Raw genomic sequence first — 24653 nt, forward strand, 5'->3', positions numbered from 1 at the left:
AATATTAGACAGGTAAGAAAAAAAGTGCACCTATAATTATTCTTTAGAAATCCCCCAAAACAGGAGTATACGATTATCTCACACCACAATATGCTGCATTACATATTCTCATAACACTGGAGCATATAATATGCAGTATAAACATCAGGGGGGATATCTTTGGAAGGATTACAAAGGCTGAAAAAAAAAATAAATAAATAAAAATCTGAGATTACTGTAGTTCCTGTATGCTTTGTAGCTGGCAGCTACCACAAGTGAATCATCAGCCCACTAAAAGATGAATTACAGCCTGTCCCTTCTGTCAGACTGGTGGTTTTTATAGGCATGACAGGATCAAGAATAGATCCTAACATTGCATGTAGCCTGTGAGGGCCTGTCCATATTATTTTTGCTGTGAGAGAGAGAGACATCACATTGTAAACGAGCTTAAATAAATATTTGGAGATTATATAAACGGAAATGAGCTTCTGGGGTATTTTTAGAAGGATATTTGTTCCATCATATCGTACAGACAACAGGAGCTTTGGGCTTTAAACGGGAGCTCAACTAATGTTTCTCAATAAAAGCATCACAGACAAATTAAAAAGTCCACAGAGTGAATTGTTTGGGCATCTGGAGGACTGTTGTGCATGTCTGTGCAAACCAGAGTGTACAAAGAAGGATTTGACACATCAGCCTCTCCCTCCCTCTGCGTGTTTTGTGGGTGGAAAACAGGAGAGAGAGAAAAAGATGGACTGGACACAGATGTACAATTCATGAGATGGTTGCAGTTGTAGTTCCAGTTGTTTTTGAACAGCTGGGCATTATTCCTAGATCTGTGAGCTGGAATTACTCAATACTCTGACACTTTGAACATTTGGCTCAAAATGAAAGCCTTCAAATGATGCCATAAGCTCTGAAGATGAAACCAAACAGTTTATGACAGCAGCAGCAACATCAAGCAGCAATTAGCTGTCCCATCAAGTGGAAACCATCAGCTTTACATCGAGCCAAGATTCTTTATCTAGTCTGGAGGAATACAAAGCTCAAGAGGTCAACAAACTGAACTCAGTAACCCTCGGCAGGAATGCAGTGAATGTGTGATATGGTGTGGCAGCCTACAGCAGGAGTGGAGGAAGACTGAAACGCTCCCTCTGGTTCCCACTGCAGGGAGAGAAACAGTCACTTCCTGCAGCGGTGGTCAAAGAGGAGCCTGTGTCCCAGAGGGTGTGATGTTTGGAAGGAAAACGAAGCCGGCAACCTCCAGCGTCTCCAGTTGCAGTCAGAATCTATATTGTGGTCTTATGCAAAGGCTTCACCAAATATCTGAAATGTTTGTGGTGGAAAGCTATTTTGCCTTGAAAAAGAAAAGTGGAGGTAAAAAGTGTCATTCTGGAGAGGCTCCATTTCCTGTAGGATATCCTGCAGTACATAATTGGCATAGTTGAGTTCAAATTTTCTAAATAAAGTTGATACAAAAATATGAATGAAAGTAAAGATAGAACCAAAAAATCCACAGTTTGAAACATCTTTTCAAAGCATGTTATCTATTCATGTGCTATAAATCTGTACAGTACAGGATGTCAAAAAACAGCCTGTCTGGCACTATTTCTTGACTTTAAATACAGACGTAGACACTTCCTTTTATTAAACAACAAAAACAGAAGAAGCATGCTGCTAAAGAGGATATGTACCAGTGAAGCACTTATTGTTGTGAGATGAGATACTGTCCAAAAAAGACAAACAGAAAGCCAAAGGAGACAAAAGCTATTAAGAAATCTTTGTAAAAACAAAACTCATTCATATCCCAGCAACATCTCCACCAGGTAAAGCTGCCACAACCAGTCAACGGAGGGTAATTTGGGCCCAGTTCCCAGTGTTGGCATGCACTCCGCTCACCACTGAGTTCAGCACAGTGTTTTAGGATACTGCAGAGGACGGCGCAGAAGAGTTTTAAAAACTGCATGCTGGAGAGAGGAGAAGTTTAATGTTTGACATACCTGTTCGTCATTTTTGGAAAAAAAAATGGTGACCCACACACGTCCTTTCCTTCAAAAACATCAGTCAATTTCCAGAATTAGGTTTTCCCCATCTTCCCAAATGACCTTCAAATCACCCACGAGCCCACAGTTAGATCTGATGGGTAATGTGGAGTAGTGACACGAGCAGGTAGTGCCAGTCATTTTTCTTTAATTTCTCCAATCATGACTCAGCCACTCATTCTCAGGTGGAAACCCTGGCAGCGATTCACGGCTGCTCTGCACAGAACTTCCAGTGCTCCTCACTCAGGATCCCCAAAGCTGGATACCAGAATGGTACTGTCCCCAAAAATTCACCCATCTACACTATAGCTAGTTGTTACCACGCAGGATCCTAACCCTTTATCCCCAACAGCACCTGATAGGTGACTCTGTCCAAAAAACACCTGATCCTGCTGGCAGGTGTCAGACCTTGAAGGACTGCTCTGCTAGTTATCTGCCGGTATACTGGCATTGGTATTTTTAATGGCCGATCATTGAAAATTAAAAAAAGTAAAGAAGACACTAAAGAAACACCCTTCAAACATGTGTTGATATTGTATAGTTTGCAGACTGGACGCCACTCGAAAACAACAAAACACACATGAAAATAAAATAAACTGCATATGTAGGATTTTGAATGACCAAATATCAGTCAGGGTGTAGTCCTGTCTTCCACGTTTGATCTAAAGTATTATTTATTCTAAAACCAGAGGACCCACAAAAGTAGTTTTGGGTCAATTTTTTTCGGCTTACAGTGAATACAAAGTACTAAAAGAAATGCAATCTATGCATAACAACATTTAAGTTGATAACTATCTTACATGATGCGGTGGTGGCACTTCTTTTGTTTGACATTATTTGAAGAAGCAAATGACAGAGTGCTCTGTACACTCATTTCAGAGACGAGACAAATCCATCACAGCAAGGCAGCACCTCCCTGACCCTGGGAAGGAACCTCAAAATATGAGTGTACCACTTTAAATGAGTGCTCTGACAGGAGAACAATATCTCTCTAAACCATTCATCTTAATGACACAGTAGGCTGTAGGATAAGATTACTGTTTAGTCACAGGCTCAGACTGGCCTCGGAATGTGTCTTATTTTAAACAGAAGCTGCTCGTGTTGTGAGTTCAAGGTTTCAATGTGCTGAAAGGAATATTCCCAAGGGTTCTTTGACTGTACTCTAAAACGGGCTTACAAGAACACACAGTTATTGTTTAGAGGGCCTGGTAGACATTTCTCCCCATTTATGGTTCATTGAAACCAAGCCACTTCAATTACACGTCAGCAAATGTCGCCCTGCCAGACACAAAATACCAGTAGTGATGATTTCATGACAGTAACGAAAACTGTGAAGTATCACCAGCAGACAAACGCTCTAAGAGGGTCCTGCGAAACGTCTGGAGTGACTGCAGGGAGTCGGTGAGCAGCAAAAGTGCCGACGAGGCTTCAGTTTGTGTCCCCAGTGAGTAGAAATGAAAACATGTTACCACTGATCGCTGCTGTCAAGGTTTAAACACCATCAGTGACATTTTTTAATCCTCTGTCGGGGCTAGGATCTAGGAGACACACTGTTCTCACAAGATAAGAGGAAAAGATCAAACACACCAAGTTACTTCTGTCTATATGTGGAAATGTGGAGCAGGAGGAATGAAATACTTCCAGAGACCAACAAATATTAAAGGCTGAAACTGTCAGTGGTGAGAGGGAAACATACATATATACCAACAAGACAGTGTACATCACTGTCACAACAGCGTTTGTTTTAGTTCAAAGGCTTTATGTTTTTTCCTATAATACCTGGTGGTGTAGTCGGCCGATTTTTTGTCAATTCAGCCTTATATATTATGTTTAACCCGAGTGACCACCCGGTCAGCTGGTGGGTAACAGGCATCTCCGAAAACGTTAGAGCACTTATGCCAATATGTGATGTCTTGATAAATCGAGCAGATATTAGAAGTTTACACAGCACCATTCTCGCATGAAAATATCTTAAAAGTTTATTTTGTGACCCAGAAAGAGTAATATTTCAAACTCCGCCACTCTGTGTTCCTCCGCCACTGCCTCGTTTGAGTTTTGGACGAAATGGATTCTGGGATATTGCATTTCGTCATTTCGAGCTGATTGGAGACCAAAACAGCCAATCAGATTTTTTTGCATCCAAGTCTGTGATTGGCTGGTTTTGTGGCACAAATATAACGGTGTACAGAAAGAGTTGAGCGCGCACAGGCAGAAATGTTGAGAGCGCAAGCAACACATTGCGAGCAAGCGCAAGTGCAAAAACTGAGCGAGAGGGGCTGCTATTGTGTGTGTGTATGGATAATAGCAAACACTGAAATACAGTTTTTGCACGCAGCAATAAATTTTGTTCACTCAAATTTAGCTTTTCTTCGCTCAAAATAAATTTCTCCTCAAAATGCAACACTTGCACCTGCAAATGTTTTTTTACGTGCGCTCAAATTTTTTTTTACGTGTGCTCAGAGTAGTGGCACAAAAATAACGCCATAGTGGGAGAAGTGAAACTATCGTGAGAGAACAGGCGTCTTCCCGTGGCAGACCAACGTGCGGACCGACCAACTGACAGTCTGACTATCCATCCCTGTTTTTCCCCGTCTCTCTCTGCTCTCTTCAATATCCCCTCACCTCCAACTGGTTGTGACTGCCTGGGTTTTTCCTTCACACTTTCACTAAGTGCTTCCTCACAAGGGATTGTGCAATTCTTTCTAATATTATAGGGTGAGTGTTATTCAGAACTGTTGCTGTATAAATAAAATTGAATTGAATTCAAGGAACACTTGGTGTGCATACGGAATAAGGATACAAGTACTGCACTTCATCTGGGCAGCATGTCTGCTGCTGGCTTGTCACAATCACTGTGACAATATACAGTACAGCACACTCCAGGCAGTCACTCGTATTTTTTCTGCCAGGAAATGTTACAGCTGCAGACACGGCCTACAGCACTACTACTCACACCAGAGATTGGTATCAACACTTCCATCCATCTCCTAGAAACACAACAGAATAAGCACACGTCAAACTTTAAGTCAGCAAAATGAGCTTTACAGGTGTCACAGGCCACACTACTGTCAGAGCACCGTTATTCTCTCTCAGATTCAACCATCTGATACATCATTACTTCAGTATGGGATCCATTTTCTAGTCAATATGCCTTCCATTTAAAAGGCAGTTTAAACAATGTTGCTAGCGTATCTTTGTGTGAGTGAGCGGGTCAAACAGCTAAAATATGTACGCTATTAAAATGTGCAGGCCAAGACAAGCTCTCTCATGTATGCTGAGCTAAGCAAAGATCATCAACAGGAATAAACAGTATTTGGTCTCTATGAGATGTGGGGGAGTAAAAACCTTAAGAGACCAAACTTCCTCTTTCGTGAGGCAAGTTTTAAGAGTTCCAGTAAAAGAAGAATAAAGGTAACGTAAGACATCCAGCCTGTTGCAGAGCTCGCTAAAGCTATCAGAGCATGCAGCAATTACAGGTAGCTGGGATTATTATGTGAATAACAGCACACGGATGACAACAATCATTATCAACCATGAAAACAGTCTTTACTTTTATTCTCCTCAGACTGCAAGTCATAGGATGACTCGGCATTAATCAACATTACTCGCACTAAGACACAACATAGACATGGACAGACATCAATATCATGTTTCGATACTGGCCTATCGCAGACGTCTGTATCTCTTATGTTACATGATGAAAACTTTGGCAATTCCAGAAAAGAAAAGACAGACTGACTTCTTCTTTTTCTTATTATCAGTCTCGTATATGTGGTTCCAGTGTAGGAAGATCATGAGAAAAGGTATACACATCTCTCATCACACACACCTAAAAAATGTGATGCTTTTAAACAGTGAATAAAATATTACATGAACTTTAAAAGTTGGGCCGTTATGCATGAGAAACTGTATTATTTAAAAAACAAAAACAAACCAAAAAACCCCATTAGCTCATTTTAAATTTGATGGTAGCAACATGTCATGTTTGCCACTGTGCAGCATTTAAAAACAACAGCACCCAGGCTCTTCAAAAACTATTTCAAAATTTGAATTCAGCTGATCTTTGCACGGTAGAACTTTAAGCTGGATTTGAAGATAACACAGTAAGTGGTGTGAGTCAGTGCACTGACTTCCATGACAGAATCACGGCTGATTTCACGTATAGTGCCGTATGAGGGTCCGGAGCTCAGGGGAGATTGAGCTCTGTCCTCTCTCCAAAATCTCTGAATCTTGATATCTCATGTACTGTTGGTGATGAGATATTCAGAGTTGTATTTTTATATTGAGGAACATTATTTTGAAATTGTTCCACAACTCGTGAATGCATTTTTTGTAGAATCATTGCATTCTGTTTTTATTTACTAGCACTGCCTCCAGCCCTGGACGTCCTCCTGCCAGCCATTTGTCATGTGTGAGAATACGTATTAACAACAGATCACCTTCTCTCTAGCAGCACAGAATAATCAGCATCAGAAGGCTCCAGTTACTGGAATCTGCCGGACACAAATCTGAATTCAGAAGCTGCTCTGTTTATTTTCTCCTCCGCCCAGCACCATGTGGATGGCACAGCATGCACCCAGCAACAACCAAGCTGATTTCTTGTATTCATCCCACACTCAGCTGTTTAGCTTAAGGATATTAACCCAGGGGCTGAAGCAGTGACCTCTGAGTGACCTCTGACTGACAAACCACCCAAGAGGCTGAGCTAGCTTTACCCCTGCTAGACTTCAGAGTGAGCCCCAAACACAGCTGGAAAATCTTCCTCTGTTTTTGTGTGTTATTTTCCCACATGATCACTCAAAATGAAAAATAACACAGATCCAGTGCTTCTCATACGTAAGAAAATTTTTGCTAGTAACTTTTACTCTGGTTTTATCTGTTTTTTTGGACTCGTATTTAACACGTGAAGAGCATATAAATCTGAAAGCTGCACTACAAAAAATGCTTTTTCTGACCTTTTAGTTATTGCACACAGATCATTTTGGATATCAACACATAGATTAAGTCCTTTAACCAAAAGTCAGAGTCCTTTAAAAGCACACTGGAAGAACACAGCTACAGGATGAGTGCGTGATCCTGTGCATCTGTGTTGTAGTAGTTCAGAGCAGAAATCTGAGGTCTTTGTCTGCAGCGGTCAAGTTCAGTCAAGTCTCAAAGAAGAGGGAGGAGTCATCCGGTGTTTGTTTTACCTCAGAGTGTGAGAAATGAGAGCAGGTGCCCAGGTGCAGGGTATGTAGCTTTGATCAGTCAGACACAGAACAGTTCACAGTGAATTAACTCAAATGTTGGCATAAATTCAGCGCATGATAAAAATGTTGCTCCTAGTCAATAGTCGAATGGATACTAGCATTCCGCTAACACTCAAACTGACATCAAAGTGTCAGAAATATGTACAGTAGCATTACCTTTAATCATTTCTTTGTAGCTATGAGACTGGTGTTGCTTGCGACCCTTTAACTGGTGGTATGGCTGCCGGCCCAGCTTTAATGAACACCAGGCACACTAATTGCAGCATGTTCAAGTACTGACACATAAAACATTAATGAGAAACACAGCCACTGAATTAAACGCTCTTTGCAGGACAGATATTAGTCATCCTACTATTTTTTTTTTCCACGTCCACATTTGTATTCTTATACTCTGCTACAGCTACAGGCTAAAACTCTGATTACACGTCCAAAATAATCCTGATTTATCTGGTTGCAGAACTTCAGTTCATCTTTTGTCTGAAACAAAGTGTTTCAATCAGAATCAGCATACTTTATTAATCTCTAAGGAAATTATGTGGGTTACAGTTGCTACAGTATAAATAACAGTAACAGAAACAGACTAAACTATTTAACAACACAACATGTTACAAATGTAAGAAATTTAAGAAATGGCACAATTCACTTGTGTCCCTTTAATACCACTGTCACTGCCTATTCAGAAATCAGTTTGTTCTATGCCTTTCACAATAAAAAGGCATATCCACTGTTGTTGAAATGATGCTGAAAATATGCAAAAGGAATTACGAATTAGACTCTAAATAAAATCTTACTTTTAGTTTTACAAAATAAAAGATAAAAAAGGGAGAAACATATCTAATATATGGTGGAAATTAAATACATGACTGAATGTATCTGTTTTTCCATTTTAGTAACAAATATAAGTTAATTATCCATGAAAAAAAATTATTTAAAGGCCTTCATCATCCATTACATTATGAAGAAACAATATGATGAATGAATAGAAAGTAATACATATAACATTTATATTATGCTGGTGGCGTTGTAAAAGTCTCACTAAACTTGTTTTTAAGCATTTAGCATATTTAATTCTAGTGTTCCTTTTCTCTATTCTGTATTTAAGCAGAAACACGTGCACAAACAGAGCGAGCGAGAGAGAACAGAACATTTTCTAATACAAAGCTCAGGTCATCAACTTCACCATTAGCTCAGTTACATTAAAGTAAAAACACCAACCTCTCTGCAATTTGGAAAAGTCCATCTTTCCCCAGTGATTGTGCTCATTTTTTCCCTTTTCTTTGGCAGTTGGAGATTGACTGCAAGTCGTTACCCAGAGGCTGAGCATGAAACACCCTCAACAACACTTTGATCACAGGGTGATGGCTCAGTTTATCTGATGGGAAGCTACTGCTCTCAAAACAATAGCTGTCAGACTCAGACCGACTGTAATCACTCTCAGACAGATTGATGAAGTTTTGCAAATAACCGCCATCTAATTTATGAATGATGACAGATGGCCAACACGTTACAGTCAATCTAAATGATTAGAGAAAATCCAAAATAAATTAATGTGCGTCCAGTTCTTGTGTTTGTCAGGCATTAACGATGTGTGCTGTACAATCTGTACAAAAAAACAGTTCAAAGAAATCATTAAAAGACCAAAATTACCGTGATATCCACGCCCATGATGAGTACACATAAACTTCTGATCACAACTGTAGCTGACAGAAGATAAGTCCAATAGTTCGTTTTAGAGCCACAGCTGCATGCTTCTACTCCACAGATGGTGTTTGAGACAAGCTACTGGTTTTGATGAGCTACTCTGATCCATCACTGCAACCACTGTTGTGGAAGCTAATGGGGTTCCTTATAAATAAACAAATAAACTGGTCAGAGGAAAAATATATCCAAACAGGATCTGAGGATTTTATCTTTGACACAGCTGACCTGGGACAAGGCTTTTCTTATTACAACGACGTGCAGTCCTATTGTGTCAAACTGGTCTGTTTTCAGCGCAGCACAAAGAAAAGTCAATCTCTTGTTTTTAACCAAACGGCTCTGTGACAAAACAAATAGACCAATTAAGGCTGAAGAGAACTGTTTTCTATATTCAAGCACAGTTCCAGTAATGCTCTGCACGAGAGTGAATAAACACACATGTTTCCGTTTACTCCATAAGGAGACACAGTCCTCCAAGTGAATACACATGGTGTGTATGCACGCTTTTATTTATGAGGTAAAAGATGGCCTGTCCAAGTCTGGAAAAAAGACCCACGCTATTTCTGGCTCCTGCAGCCTGCTGAGTGCTGAGATCATTATTTAGAACCAGCTGCAGAGTCGGCAGAGGCGATGTGGGTCAGAGGGGCAGGAGGACGACCAAGTCTTCATGAATCCCTGTTACCTTGGAGCAGAGGCGGAGCAGCACAGGCGCTCTAAGACATATAATGATATCACTGTTCCAGTGGTTTTGACTGCCTCGTGCCACCACAGCACATACACACCCACACAACACACAATTACAGCTCAACCAAACAGCCGGTCTGCCCAGCAGGTGTGAACTCCAGCTGGATGTACAGTGCAGCCCGATTCTGTGTCCTCACGTTCAGCTGTGAGAGGATTAGCAGCAGCTTTCCAAGAGTGACCAAACCACTGGTATTAACTGAAAACTTTGTTTCACTGGAAAAAAATGGTGGTTAAAAACAGTCCAGAGCATGATTACCATTGATTGTGTCCACACTGGGTCACCAGGCCTCATTTCCTATTACATTCCTAAACAAATCGTTAACAATGTTTTATCATTTCCTGGAGTAAACGTGTCCAGATTTAAACTTGGCTCATCTCAAAATCTCACACATGTCCAGCACTACTGCAGTTTTGATTTTGCAGAGGATGTAATCCAGCTTGACACATTTCTTCTTTAACGAACTGGATTATTTTGTATAAAGATCAAGGAAACATACTGACAGTACAAAGTAACACGGCAGTGCTGACTGCGGGTCTCTGGAGAATCAGCCATCATAATATTAAAGTGGGAGCAGCTCTGTGGGTGTGACTCTTACCCAGGGACGTTTCACTGTCGAGCATGTCTGAGTGAGAGAGAGCTGCCACTTTAACCTGCTGATGAAGCCACTGATGTGATGTTAGTGGCTTCATCAGCATGGATGCAATGACAGCAACATTAACACACTTGTCTGGTCAATATTTCAATCCCAACATTCACATGCTGACACAGCCCAACAGCACAACTGTAAAATCAATAGTAAGTGATAAAAACTTTACAGCAATATAGTGAGTAAGACGCCACAAACACAAACTGGTTGCCTTTGACTGAAGTTAAATACTGGTGGTAACCAAGAACACAGGCTGACTATAAGATAGACCGGTCGGGATTATAGCCTCCACACTGCAGAGCAGCCAGCAGCAATAATCTAATAAACATCACAAGTTATATCAACTGAAACCAAACCTCTATCACCACATTCTTCAAACTACATGTCAGATTAACTCGCTGTTAGCTCCATCTCTCTCAAATGTGGATCTAATATGCAAATTTTCTTGCAGCCTCACTTGCAGGAATAACTGTTCCAAATAAATATTTTTTTAAACTTGTACCGGGTCTCACTGAAGCCATTCAACTAATCTTCTCCGAAACAAACCGTTTCAGCTCCCTTCACCCTTCATTGGAGCCAGATTTCTTCTGAATGGCTGTCCCTTACAAACAAAGTTTGTACAGCAAGTGGATGGGTCTTCTGTGCTCACGACCAGAGCTGTGTGTCTAAGAAGACCTTGAAGACCTTCCACTTGTCAGTGACATCACACAGAGGCAAAACGTTCTGAAATTGAGTATTTAAAGCAGTCTGAAGCCTGAGCTTTAGACTCACAGAGATTACTTTTAAATAAACTGACTTCATTATTCAAAATGGTCAAAAACTTTGATATGAGCATCCACAGAAAAAATGAGTTATCAGCCTGATTTTCCCAGGTGTCAGACTATGAGCAGCTCACTCTCTGTGATGAATCTCAGTGGAACAAGAGCTGAGGGGCTCAAAGCACACCTTAGCAGTATTTCAGTGGTCACCTAATGGTTTTATATTAACATTATTGTTATTATTATTGTAATTCTTGTGTCTTACACAAGGTCCACAATAATTAACTGACACATTCAGGGGAGTGCAAGGAGGAAAGCATGGAGGAGGTGTCCTGTTTAGAATCATTAGGACCTCATTACAGTTTAACACAGGGAGAAAGGCAGGAGAGAGGAGGAGAGGGACAGAAGGTAGTGGACTGTTAACATTTAATGACTGCTTATGGACGATCAGTACAAACAAACAGCCATTATGCATCTGTGTATTGAGCGTGTCCAGCCTCGCCACTGACTGAACGAAAGACTTCTGTTTCTACTGACTGTAGACAAATAGAGGCAGGCATTGTGTAACGGGATCGCGCCAAAGCCGGCCCCACTGGCACAAAGCGCTCTCTGTGGTTTCACAGGAACAGCCGTTGGCTTGGGGATGAGCCAGTGGGTCCCCTTCAGCCAGGAGGTCTCACATCAGAACTCAAAGTCTTGGACCGAGTGTTTTGGGAACACAAAGGCAGATACATCCTGAGCCAAACCTGGATTTTCATACCAAGTCTTGGTTCTCTCTGGGCATCAGATTACAGCTGGGACAGTCAATGAGAGGACAAGAGATCTTTCGTATATAGAGTCTGAATGCTTAGCTAAGATTGCAAATAAATGATGGACGCAGTCATAGTACATTGGTTTCTGGATACTCTTTACCCTTTGGACACCTAATAGGGGGACCCCTGGTCCTCTTTTCTAAACTCAGCAGTTTGTCATATTTCAGGCCTGCGGCCAGAATGTGGATCAGCTGTTAGTGAGGGTGATCTCTGTCTACACAGTTTAATAAGGCTTGGAAAAGCCCGGGACCTACTCTCTTTAATGATATATACAGAGGTATCAAAACTTATTATTAGAGATGATCACCAAATGGGAGCAAGAGTAATTCTTCTGGGGTCAAAAGTAACGATATCAGGACAAAAGCGTGGGTACCAAATTATCAGCTAAGGATAGCAAGGCTGGTTAGTAGGCTGTAGTCATGAACTGTTAGGTAGGTAGATGTAGAAAATTCACATGGCCATCGTAACATCACCAATTCTTTAGCAAGATCCCCCTATTTGAATGGTTTGTACCACAAAGTGGTCACCCCAGATAATTACATTAATATGTTTCAAAAGGCATCAACACCAGAAACCAATGAGAGAGGTCCAGGTTCACTCACGTCAATGGTGGCCCAAGTTGGGCATTTTAACAAAGTAGTCTAAGGTAGTTGACTGGTTTTCCTTCATGTGGGTACTACAGGAACTACTGTTTTTTTTGCACGCATTGGTTTCCTTTTTCTGCATCAACAGCAAACATGTACTGAATCTTTTCAACAGACATGCCCCCAGAGGCAGACGGCAAAGAAAACAGGAGATGAACATTAGACCCATTACTTTTGCAGCTGCTCCTTTGATCTAGTTTGGTGAGCAAAGAGAGCAGCTCTGCAGGTGACTGTTTGAGTTCACTCAGAAAAGCTGGGTTGGGTTCATTGCAGTCAGGACAAGGTCAAACCACCAAGACACACCCAGAGCAGGCATGGGACGTGACTCACTATTGTTAATGTGGATTACCCAACCCACAACAAGCATCGCAGATCTAAAGAGTCTTGATGTGTTCCTGTTCAGTGCCCACTGAGGTGCGGTCTCTCGCCAGCTTCAACTCAAACCACTCCCTCACAACAAGTACAGAAACTACACAGAATCACATACGAGAATTACCCTAACATCACCCTGCAAGCACGATCCTCGATGGAATATGTCGGAGGTCTTCCTACCTGAGCAGAGGATGCCTTTGTGTCGAGCACAGGAGAAGTCGTCGCACTCGCAGAAGCTGCCGTAGATCTTTCCGAACTCCGATTCATAGCACAGGCACTGGTTGCAGCTGCACTCGCCTCGTCCACTGCAGATCTGTTTGCCCTCGGATTCCCGGCAGGCGCTAAGAAACGTATTGCTTGTCTCACCCTCCTGGCATTCACAGCGGGCACCCAGGTAGCCGGGCTCACATTGGCAAGTCCCACAGTTATAAGTACCTGCAAAGAAAAGGTTTCCTTAATTTCACTTTTCCTTCATTTCTGTTACACACACACAGTTACAATCATGACTGCTCATATTAAACATAGTCAAAGTCAAATAATGAGGTCAGCATATGTACAACCAAAAGCTAAGACGGCTCCACACACTGAGACACTGAGTTCTTTTCTACTCTTGCTCTGTATAAGGTCAGTGAGAGCAGAAGTTTTTAATGGTGGTCCCTATGGTCATCTCAGGCACACGGCTCTGGCTGTGAGAGCAGAAGCGCCACCGACCTGCTGTTGAAATGCACTGTGTGCGAGGAGCTACTGCTAATCAGAAAAAAAGGTTAGAATTAGAGGAAAATTTAAAAGCTAAAACAGCTTGCTTTAGAAAAAGGATGAACAGAACAAGATATCTTAGGTATTACTTATATTAGTGAATGCAAAGCTACTAAAAATATGGAGCTGGAAATGAGCTTAAAGGGTCTACTTTTAAGTTATACTGAGGAATTATTTTGTCACATTTGAATGTTCGCTTGGATTTCCATTGATGTTCTTTGTTAGCTTACAGGCATTAGCATAAAGCAAACAATATATCAGAAACAACCAACTGGTCCCTGTGTTTTAACACCTGACGGTAAACATGCCTGACATCTGGGACCATCTTTACTGTTGTAACTGTCATAACAATAACCAGTTACTCCCAAACATGCTAATGACAACTCATGATGTGCATAAACCAAGCTAGCCAATGTGGCTAGCCAAATCTGGTTTGGCCAAGCTAGCCACTGTAACTGTGTTCTCCAAAATCATCGACTCGCCTTCAGTTGTAAAGATTTGTGACTTCAGGAAGAACAGCTGCATCTAATGAGGACCTTAATAATTGTTTCTAAAATGAATAACAAGCTCTTCAAAAAACTGGTTCATTTCTCTGGATTTTCATAGCAGTTTGATTGGCTAATGACAGAAGTTAGCACATTCAAATAAACATGACTGTGCTTGAAATGTTGAATATTTCTTACCTTCTCACCTATTTTTTGTGTTGTTCTGTAGATTATATGGGTTGGAGCAGGCAGTTCTGTAAGATGTATGCCAGATAAAGTTTGAGAGCCATTTGGATGAATGGCCTTAACTTCCTATTAGTGCTTCAGAAAGCAGCCCAGCAGTGGTTTCTCTGCATTTGGTTTTTTTTTTTGTTTTTGTTTGTTTTTTTAAATCTAATTAAAGAAAATGCAGGACTGAATGCAAAAAGGGGTCAAGTCATTTTGGACTGATTCCCACATGTTCCTTCAAGCTTTGGTTTCCTGCAGCGCGAATATGTTGGCCTGTACACTTTAGTTTACAGTAAACAACACTATCAGTCAAATTTCCAAGTGGAGGAAGGGGAAGAAAAGATGAGCAGTTATCCTTCTTGGAAGTTTGGAAAAAATGCATGAAAATTCTTACATGACCAGCTGTTTGGGTTTATAAGTGAAGATTTAAAAATAGAAAATAAATATGAATTGTTAAAGTTATACCTATGGAGCTGCAGATGATGCTATTGTTTTGTGCATTCCGGCTGCAGCCGCAGTCACACTCGTAATCCACGGCCACTTCCAGGCGGTCTTTAAAGCCCACCGGCTTGATTGTGAATCTGTGGTCAGTCCCACGGGGAGGACAGCTCCTCGCCTCCACACTGACGTTGAACGAGACCTTAAAAAACAGAGTGATGTTCTCAGACAGGAAAGATGATACCAATACTGACAAACTGACCTCCTGTTTACTCGCTGGAAGTTCATGTCAGGTTCAAATGTTCAAATGTGCTTTTTTAAACAGTAGCAGCCTCATGAGGCTTTATTTATCTCTGATATATCTGCTCAGCTTTTGTTTCCTTATTCCCAGATGACCTGAACCCACCCTGCATCAAACACAGTCAGTTGCCAGCCAGCCAGCACATGAGCCCGTGGTGTCACATTTACATCAGTGGGCTTGTTTCACTCCAGAGACGAATTTACATAGCTGAGTTGCACAGAAACTGGGACAGGAGATCTACACCCATTTGATTGCTCTGAGGAAGGAAGTCTTGACAAGAGAAACCAAACCCCAGGCATGCCTTTATCATCAAACATAAGTCTGTTTTTCTGGCACTCTCCTGACAGGCTGCTCAGTGTAAAGTTCAATTTCTCTGCGATTAAAATTGTGCTGTTGACAAGAGTTTGTTTTGGACTTAAATGATCCAGAGACTGTACAAGTGTACGACAGAGTCTCATAAAGAGAAGCACAGAATGGACAGTGATACGTGTTCCAGTGGTTTGGCTCTGTCCTTGAGTTCTGTGGAGCAGAAATAAAAACAAAGTTATGAGGTTAAACAGCCAGAGTTCAACAGTAACTGGCAGGTGTTCACATCCATATCAGATAAACACACCCTGCTGACTTTTACACTGATAGGCTAAGAGATTAGCGAGTCTGAAGTGCACGCAGCTGCCAAAGAGAGAAGGGGGTTGGAAATTCTTAACTATTTTGCTTTTAAGATGAAAACTGACCAGAGGGGATGCAACATTTTCTGCTTCAAAGCTCTAACTAGAAGCACCTGAAAAATTAATGTCTCGCACAAAGAGAAATGCACCAATCCATTGCTCTGTCAGGCATGGGGGGGAGCAAGGCGGTTGGGAGACTGGAGGCATTCAACGCGTGCTACACCAGGAAGTGCTGTTTGCTTGCAGCAGCTTTGAGCAAACTGTGGCCAAGTGAGATGATGTCAAGCTTGATGTTGCCTCGAAAGAATGATTCCTCTTCCTCAAAGGGACAAATCTGTATCAGTCTACAGCCAAAGCCAAGATATTAGTATCATGACTCAATAAGTTGGATCATCTCATCCTGAGGAAAAAAAAAATTTTTTTTCCTCAGGATGAGGAAATTCCACCTCTCTATAAGCTTCTATAAGAACAAGTTTGATTTTTGATTTGATCTGCCTTTTTTTTTTTTTTTTTTTTTTTTTTTTTTAAATATATGCCTAGCCTTCAGTCTGCTGCAGTTTCAGCATAGTCACAACCTGATCCAGACCTATCCTGTTGCATATGTGCTAGAGAAACTGAGACATGGTGGTGGTGGTTAGTGTTGTTTTGGTGTGAAGGGATGAGGCTTGGGGGGGTACAACCATCTTTAGCAACCACAAATCAAGCAGTCCCGGGCTATGTAAACTTGCAATCAATGTAAAGTATCCCATCTCGTCTGTATAATCTGCTACAAGCTAATCTTTGGGTTAGCATCTTGCCCAAGGACATTTGGCATGCAGCCTGGAGCAGACGAGGATTGAGCCACCAACCTTCTGACTAGTGAGTTCTACCACCTGAGCTACACCCACCTCATGTAACTCCAGAAGTTCCAACACCACAAACACAATAAAGAGGTCAAGTTCAGTGACTCCAGGTGAAAAGGTGGGAGCTAACTTGATTAACAAAACACCTGTCAATCAAAGTGGCCTAAAAAGTGGCCTAAAACATCAACAAATTCCAAATGGATGTGATGAAAAAACAAAACAAAACATTGTAGAGTTGTTATGAAGGCATAAACCATTTACAGAGGCCACCAATGTTTTGGGGGGAGAAAGTAGAAATTTACTCGCTTTAAGAGGCAGCCTCAAAGTGGCCATCAGTTCAACTACAATTTATAGCATTTCCAGTTTGGCTTAATTTATAACCCGGAAGGTTTCTGCTTGCATTAGCAGCCATAATCCAGTATGTGATATCCATACAGTTTTGGTTATTTATTTTTTTAAATGTACACTTCTTGACAAAACACACATTCATATGCGTGTGTTTAATGGAATAATCTATGTAATGATTATTATGTTGCGTTTTAGCGAGCAAATAATTAGTGTAGAAAGAAACAAGTGAAAACAGCTCTTCATATTAGAGGCAGCAAACTAGATTCTGTCCAGAGTTGGCAAACGTTAGTTTTGGTAGTATCATGATGTTGAACGAAAGAGGATGACATTAGTGACATCTGCTACAGATAGCTACATAGCCAGTTCTGTGTGTTCCTTCACTTGTTTATGATGCTTGATAAAAAAGACGATATGACGCAGTACCATTGGGGAATGGCACCAGAGGAACGCTTGTCACATTAGTCCAGCATACAGGAAGAGAATACATCACATGTTGCCCAAAAAGCCCCTCTACTCTAACATTAACAAGTTAATGAGGAACACAATTAAATTTACTGTAAATGTGAGTCGCGAGGAGGCCAGTTCACCCAGTCATGTGACTTGTTAGGAGAACTATGAAGCTGAAATGGAAATGGACAAAAATGTGAGAGGAAGTCGTAGTAGGGCACTTTAGGAGAGATGGGTGCAGAAAGACCGAGCTCACTGAGAAAACTATGTAGTTGATCGTTTAATCTAATTCAAGGAGAGATGCAGGGAGTCAGAATGGGGAAGTGACAAAATTATATCCAACAGTTTCACAAAGAATTTCTTCCTGGCAGAAAAACACAGCAGCGTTGCTGTGGATAGCTCTGTTTTGATGATGGAATTCTTATGACTGCCTGAATTCAGTTAAGTAAGATAAAAACAGTGGTTATGGTCAAACAAAACCACACATAACCAGGTTCAAATGCTTCTGCCTCATTTGGAAATAAATCTTTAAAGAACCCGTGGTATGTTAGCACAGACTTTCATTCATATGCATGAGCCCTTTCAGTCCTGCAGTTGTGTGAATGAAACAGTGAAAACCATGCTCCTTTAACTATAGTCCAGCTAGCATTTCTCCTGCTGCCAGCTTCGCTCTTTCATGCTGTGCAGTTTCACAGGCCTCCTCATGCCTACTTTTGTGCAAAGTCATTGAGATGCGACGACAAGCTCCGTCACAGACTCACACAGTCCCAGTGACTGACACCTGGGCACTGGAATGGCCCATTCCCTCAGTAAAGACTGGGAAACATAGCCCCAAGCAGAATAAGCTGCTACCCTTCATCTCCTTTCACTGCAAATGACAAAAGACATGAGCAAGCCCCATCACCCAAGAGCTCCCTTCATTCACTGTTTTGAGTTTTTTTTTTCCCCTGACACAATGACCCTAAACTCCTCCTCTGCTCATTCCCATCCCAAAACCTTCCCAGGAAAATAAAGTGGCCAAGAGAAGAGCACAGGGGGTTTTCAGGAAGCATTCTACCCTACTGAAGTCTCGCTGTGTGACGCATGTATCAAACTACCCCTCGCTAACATTTTCAAAAGATTCAGATCTCAATTGAGGCCTGTACAGAATACAAAGTGACTGCCACGAAGACCCCAGTGCAAAACTCAGAGCAATTAAGATGTACTGTAACCACCTGTCACCTGAAAAGACCCCCAACTGCTAAAGGCAAGGCTGTGAAAAACACATAAGTAACACCAAATGTTAAAGTGTAAGTGCATTAAAATTAAATGGTAAAATGGTAAATGGCCTGTATTTGTATAGCGCTTTACTAGTCCCTAAGGACCCCAAAGCGCTTTACACAACCAGTCATCCACCCATTCACACACAAAATTACTCTGTATGTTGTCACCAAACATACAAAAAACCCCCACCTTGGTTAACTCAGAATAAAAGATGGATGTAAATACTATAATGTCACAAACTGGTTCGTGGACTAACACAATGAAGTATTGAGTTTGGCATAACCAGATAGCTAGGTTTCAGCTAACCCAGTAGGACTGCTCAACAACCTCTCATAGACTATAAGGGTTAAACATACACCAGCTAAAAAATGCAAAAAATATAGCAATAAATTACTCGAATTTCAAGCCGGGCCTGCTCATGTCTTTTGTCCTTTGCAGTGAAAGGAGATGAAGTAGCAGCTTTGAAGTGGATCTAACACTGGACTCTGATACTTGGTGAATAAACTCCTGTGCGACGTGAGAACGTAATCAAACTGTTTAACTGAGGGAAAGTATGATTTTTAGGACCCTTGAGCCTAACATTAGAGAGCTTAATGTTAACTTATAATCAACTGTTATTGTTGTTTAGCTGGTTCTTGTCAGCTGTCCAGAAACCAACAGTTGCATGTTTAATCTGCAGGTAATCATGACATTGTTGGGAATATAAGAGCATGTTTGAGGGCACTGAGCACTCGAGTATAAAAGCTCTATATAAAAACCTTCCCCGCCACTGCATTTAAATATATATAATAATATAAATATATAGGGAAACTGTTTGCAGTTTCCACAAACCAGTGCTCAAAGGTATTGATTTATGAGTATGCATGAGTTTGTTGGAAGATTTAATTACACTCTATTCTTTGTATATTTATCAATATAATATCTTCTTTTTATATTAAATAATCTTAAAATTGCTGATTGCACCTTTAAGATGAGTTAAGACTGAAAATAAAACTTCTCAATCTTAACAAACTTTTCAGTCTAGTACCTGCTACAGGGCATGCTGCAGCAGGTACTAGAAGAAAACCCAGAAAGTCCAGTTTGAGTAAGAGACTGATGAGCTGGGTTTTTGTTGCAGTACTACTGTTGGTCTGAACACAGGATAGAGACGGGGATGAACCATAATGTGTTTCCCACAGCTATATCCACTGTGAACTGAATCCAGTCTCAATTCCAGCTCACAGGAAGTCACCCCAAGAGGGTCCCACTGTGCGTTTTCTTGTTTGCTTAGGTGTTGACAGGAATTATTAATATCACTTTGGCCAGAATAGAATATGTTTGCACAACTTGGCATTGCTGTGTACTCAGATTTATTATTATTTCAGCAAGTAACCTTCAACAATCACCTGATCTCACTAACTGAACTGCAGTGCACCTGCTGAAGTTTAAACTAAAGGCAGAGGCCGTAGGTGTTAAGACGTCTGCAGTGGAACCTGAGAAGGAACTACCAGGTAGGACGCAAAGAGTGTGCTGATGCTGCCTCTGGCTGAATGCATTCAGGCAGGAACTCAGTGCAAGTATGACCCATCAAGTATTAAATATGATGATTTTAGGGTGACTGGGTCCTCTATTTTGAAAAGGATTTTTTAATTGACAAAAAACAAAAATACAATACTGGCACTTGAAACCTTAACATAACATCCACTATTTTGTTTCAGGCTGAGTACCAAAAACCATTAAGAACCAAAACATGCACACGATCCTCGACAGCCTCCTAGATACTATACCACACACTGGAAATGATATACTTCAACACAAAATGTGTTTAATTCTGCTCCTCCTGACATGTGGAAAAATGAGTCTATAAACGTATGCAATGACGGTGCCAACCTCAAAGAACTCATTTATTTAAAAAAAACAAAACAAAAACAAATTTGCCAGCAGTGACCTTTTCCAATACATGAACCAAAATGAATGTTTTCCATTGCATCGGAGCTGCATGTTGCTGCACATAATTCGATCCCTGGCAGAAGCAGTCAGGGACTTTTTTAGGTTGTGTTTAACTTCGTGAACTGTGTCACATTAAGCTGAAGTGTGCTGAAAAGAAGTATACTTTCGTAGATGGCATTTTTATGTAGTTGTTTGCAGTTTGTCGATTTTATTTTGGAAAATCTTAAGTTGGGCTATGACCTACTTTCAACAAAAATAACAGTACTCAGTCATTTTAAGTGGCTCGGGACAGTTAACTACATGCTGTAGCTCAGGAGCAAGAGCAGGTCATCTACTGATCGGAAGATTGGTGGTTCAATCCCTGGCTCCCCCTAGTCTGCATGCCAAATATCCTTGCATCCATTGGAGTATGAGAGTGTGTGAATGGGTTAGTTAGAAAGCACTTTAAAAAAAGAAAAGAAAAGCATAGAAGATAGTGCTTGTGTGAATGTGGCATGTTGTATAGAGCACTTTGAGTACGGGAGAGTAGAAAAGCGCTGTATAAGAATCAGTCCATTTACCATATACCCTTCCATGCAGATAAATACCAGTCAAAACTGAACAAAAAAAAAAAAATCATTAATATAAAGTTTAGTAACTTTGACCCTAAAATATGTTTTGCAAGCTTTTTCCCCTCTTGAACCTCCATCTTTGCCGTTGCTGAATTCTCCCATTGATTTCAGTTCAGGACTGACTGATGTGTCTCTCTCTATAATACTCTAACACCAGCAACTTTAAATAAATACTTTGAAAATCATTAATTTTTGTGCAATGTCTTACATTCTCAAACACTGTTTCCATCTATCCTCCATTTTGCTACAAGCTCCACAGATTAGGGATCACGTTTGTGCAAACATGGATATTGCAGTTTTTTCATGTGGACGATATTAACCTAAGACCCGAACTCTTTCATGGCATGCATTTTTAATTTCTCTTTGCTGGTCTGATTGGGACCAGATGAATGTAAAAACGAATTATCTTTTTACCTGATTTTGCTCTACAAGGGCCTGATATCCACATATGAGGACATTTGTTTAAAATTTCAATAGAACAGTGGCAGTATAATGTCCTCGTAGGAGATATCAGGCCATGTAGAGCAAAATTTTGTATTGTAGTCTAGACAACCCAAAATGTGATGTCCACATATGCGGACGCCAGGGCCTAGGAGGTTAAAGTTCATTTGCCATATAATATGCACAATCAATGTCAATAACATCGCTGTTTAAACTCTCCTCCTCCCTACTTTTATTATTTGCTTTTAAGTAATTTTGGTGCTGTAAACATCACTTTCCCAGCTGAGATAGTAATCGGCACTTCCCGACTGAACTTCCAGAATAAAACGAAAATGAAAACAGGATGTAGTGAGTTGTGAGTTTGGGCCTGTGCCTAGACTGAAAGATGTAGATTAGGTGTGCCATGATATGTACACCCAATCATGTGACCGCGACTTCTAGATGTTTACGCCCAACAGCAGCAGAGATGCTTTAAAAAAACAAAACAAAAAAACAAAAACGAATTCACATATAGCAAAAGCAGCTCAGTGATCTAAATCAAAACCTTCATGTGTTTGACAATCCACTATATTCAGAGCACCACTCAGTATGTACACTGATCTAAAGACCCAGCTGAATTGTGAAGGGCCGACACAACAGCAAGCAAGTGGTGAAACACTTATCTGCAACTTCACCTTCAAAATAAGACTAAGGGCTTTGCAGTTTTTTTTGGTTCCCATAGATGGAAAAAATAAAAAGACTTGAAATGTCTGAATGATTTGCGTTATTGTTGTAACTGTGCAGCTCTGCACAAGTAACATCTTCTCATTGGGAAATCTTCAAAAACAGGCATCCAATGGAGAAAAAGCAATCGCTTCTCTCTTTAAACTCTTAAAACCACAGATTGAATTTCATAATCTAAGAGAATAAAAGCGTGTGAGCGAGCACTCAGACGTTTTCTGGGCCAGCAGGACACATGAAACATTTATAACATGAGGTAAGCGTGGAGAAGAACTCACAGTGTCTCCTATCTTCAGGTCAGCACACTTCCTGAGGCCTGGCAGTGGGTTTCCATCCTGACAGGTGGCAGTGAAGGAAAGGCTGAGGTCCTCTGGGTGGTCCCACACTGACAGTTCCACTTTAGAACGGATGTTCTAAGGAGAACACAGCCAGGAGAGTTCAGTCATATGTGGTAATAAACGGAGGGTTTAAAACAGAAACTTTTAAGGTCAAGTAAAATAAGCCATCAACAGCAGGACTTTTTGCACTTTTAACAATAGTTGAGCATCTAAGTGGAAAACCGGGTGAAACAGGAGGAAAGCATTTCTCTGGTTAGACACTGTTTTATAGCCAATCTCACCACAACCTCAAGTGCTGTGCGTGGATGCAGGTGGCTTGTGTGGGGACAAGAAATACCACAGCTGCACAGCTGGCTCTGCGGAACATGTGCACGCTCAGTTTGCAGTTGTTCATTCAGCGCTGCAATGCAAAAGTGCCAGGAACAAATCAGGAGAGTTCCTTGGTGCACATGGATAAGCATGACTTCATTCGATCCTTCGCTTTCTCTCTCTCTCGCACACTTGCACTTTCACCACCCTTAACACAATCACAGCATGAAGCAGCTTTGTCCCTCAGTCAGACCTGGAAAAGCCCGTCCATCGATCAAACCTCAGAGGTGGATATAACGTGGCAGCTGGAATGTTAACAGGCCCCAAGTTAAAAGCGCTTCATTCAGCATTGCTTCTACGCACTGAGCATGTCAAGTGTGCATTTGACATTTCAACCAAGAGAAAAGAAAAATCTGTCTTCCCCACACATAAAAATATTTAGGGAAAGCTTCCCAGCATGAGGTGCAGTTTCCTGGTTTCAGAAAGCTGTTTGTTTAATAAGAAGCAATCAGATGGCTGTGGCTCCAGTTTAGGAGCGAGGCACAGGGAGTTAAGACATGGTTGGCTTTAAATAAAAAGGCCACGGAGGAAGCACGATGTGCATTTCTGTATCAGTGTAGCCCTCGCTGCCATCAGAGCTCCACAAAGCAGTTTTTATCCAGATTCGTACGTCAGCCAAACTAAGTTTAAACTAAGTAATAGAATGATGTTATATGTGTCTTGTTTTTGTTTTTTGTGTGGTTTTCTTTTTACTGGTCAGATCAAATTTGGCCCATGAATTAGAACAATTCTGAGAAGCCTGCATTAAGATAACTCTACCTGCGACTGAAGAGAACAAATAATTTTTTGTACCACACTGTTAGCATGGCTTTTAATGTTGTAAACTGGGCCAATTTAAAATGGGAGTCTATGGAAACTGTCTTGGTTTTTGAGACCGCCTCGAGTGGCTGCTAAAGGAACTACAACTTTCTGCAATTTAGGTTGGTTTCACTCGTCTGCCTCAGAGGTCGCTGCTTACTCGACACTTGATGTAGATCTAAGGCTGACTAACTTTATCATTAGAGGACAGGGGAGACTGAACTGTCACGTAATTCACAAAAAATAATTCAAAGACTAGAGGAAAGTATTAAACATATAAGCAGAGATGGGCAGTAAAGGATTATCCAATTACTTTTTTCAAGTAACGAGTAAAGTAAGGGATTACTATTGCAAAAAAGTAATTGGATTACTGTTACTTTTCCGAAACACACTGCGTTACTAAACTGTGATTTTGTTTGTGAGAGTGTCTAATGACAATGACTCAAGTGCGTGTGATGTCCATGATAACAGATGTGTGCAGATCAACAATGGATAACATGGAGTGCGGGAGAGAGTACGACCATGCAGCGTTTAAAGCATGGATGTACCGTAAATCCTGGACTACAGAGCGCACCTGATTAAAAGCCGCATGCTCTAATTTTAGAAAGAAAATCAATTTTGTACTTGTACAGGCCGCACCGGATTTTAAGCCGTATGCGTTTCACTTGTAATATGAGATATTTACACAGAAATATTACACGTGAGGATTTTTAACGTTTAATTTAATCC

At 41.0% G+C, this 24653-nt stretch overlaps 1 protein-coding gene across 1 annotated transcript in view; it reads right to left on the reverse strand.

Annotated features, from left to right (window-relative positions):
* Positions 1-24653, reverse strand: part of itgb5 (integrin, beta 5) — a 48881-nt gene that overhangs the window by 15948 nt on the left and 8280 nt on the right. The window contains exons 9-11 of the mRNA XM_063496795.1: positions 22698-22832; positions 14880-15054; positions 13126-13380 (exon numbers count right to left, since the gene is read on the reverse strand). Of these exons, the coding sequence (XP_063352865.1) occupies positions 13126-13380; positions 14880-15054; positions 22698-22832 (565 nt within the window). The remainder of the gene's footprint in view (positions 1-13125; positions 13381-14879; positions 15055-22697; positions 22833-24653) is intronic.

The sequence above is a fragment of the Pelmatolapia mariae genome, linkage group LG16_19 (assembly GCF_036321145.2).
Source record: "Pelmatolapia mariae isolate MD_Pm_ZW linkage group LG16_19, Pm_UMD_F_2, whole genome shotgun sequence".
Taxonomy (NCBI): Eukaryota; Metazoa; Chordata; class Actinopteri; order Cichliformes; family Cichlidae; genus Pelmatolapia; species Pelmatolapia mariae.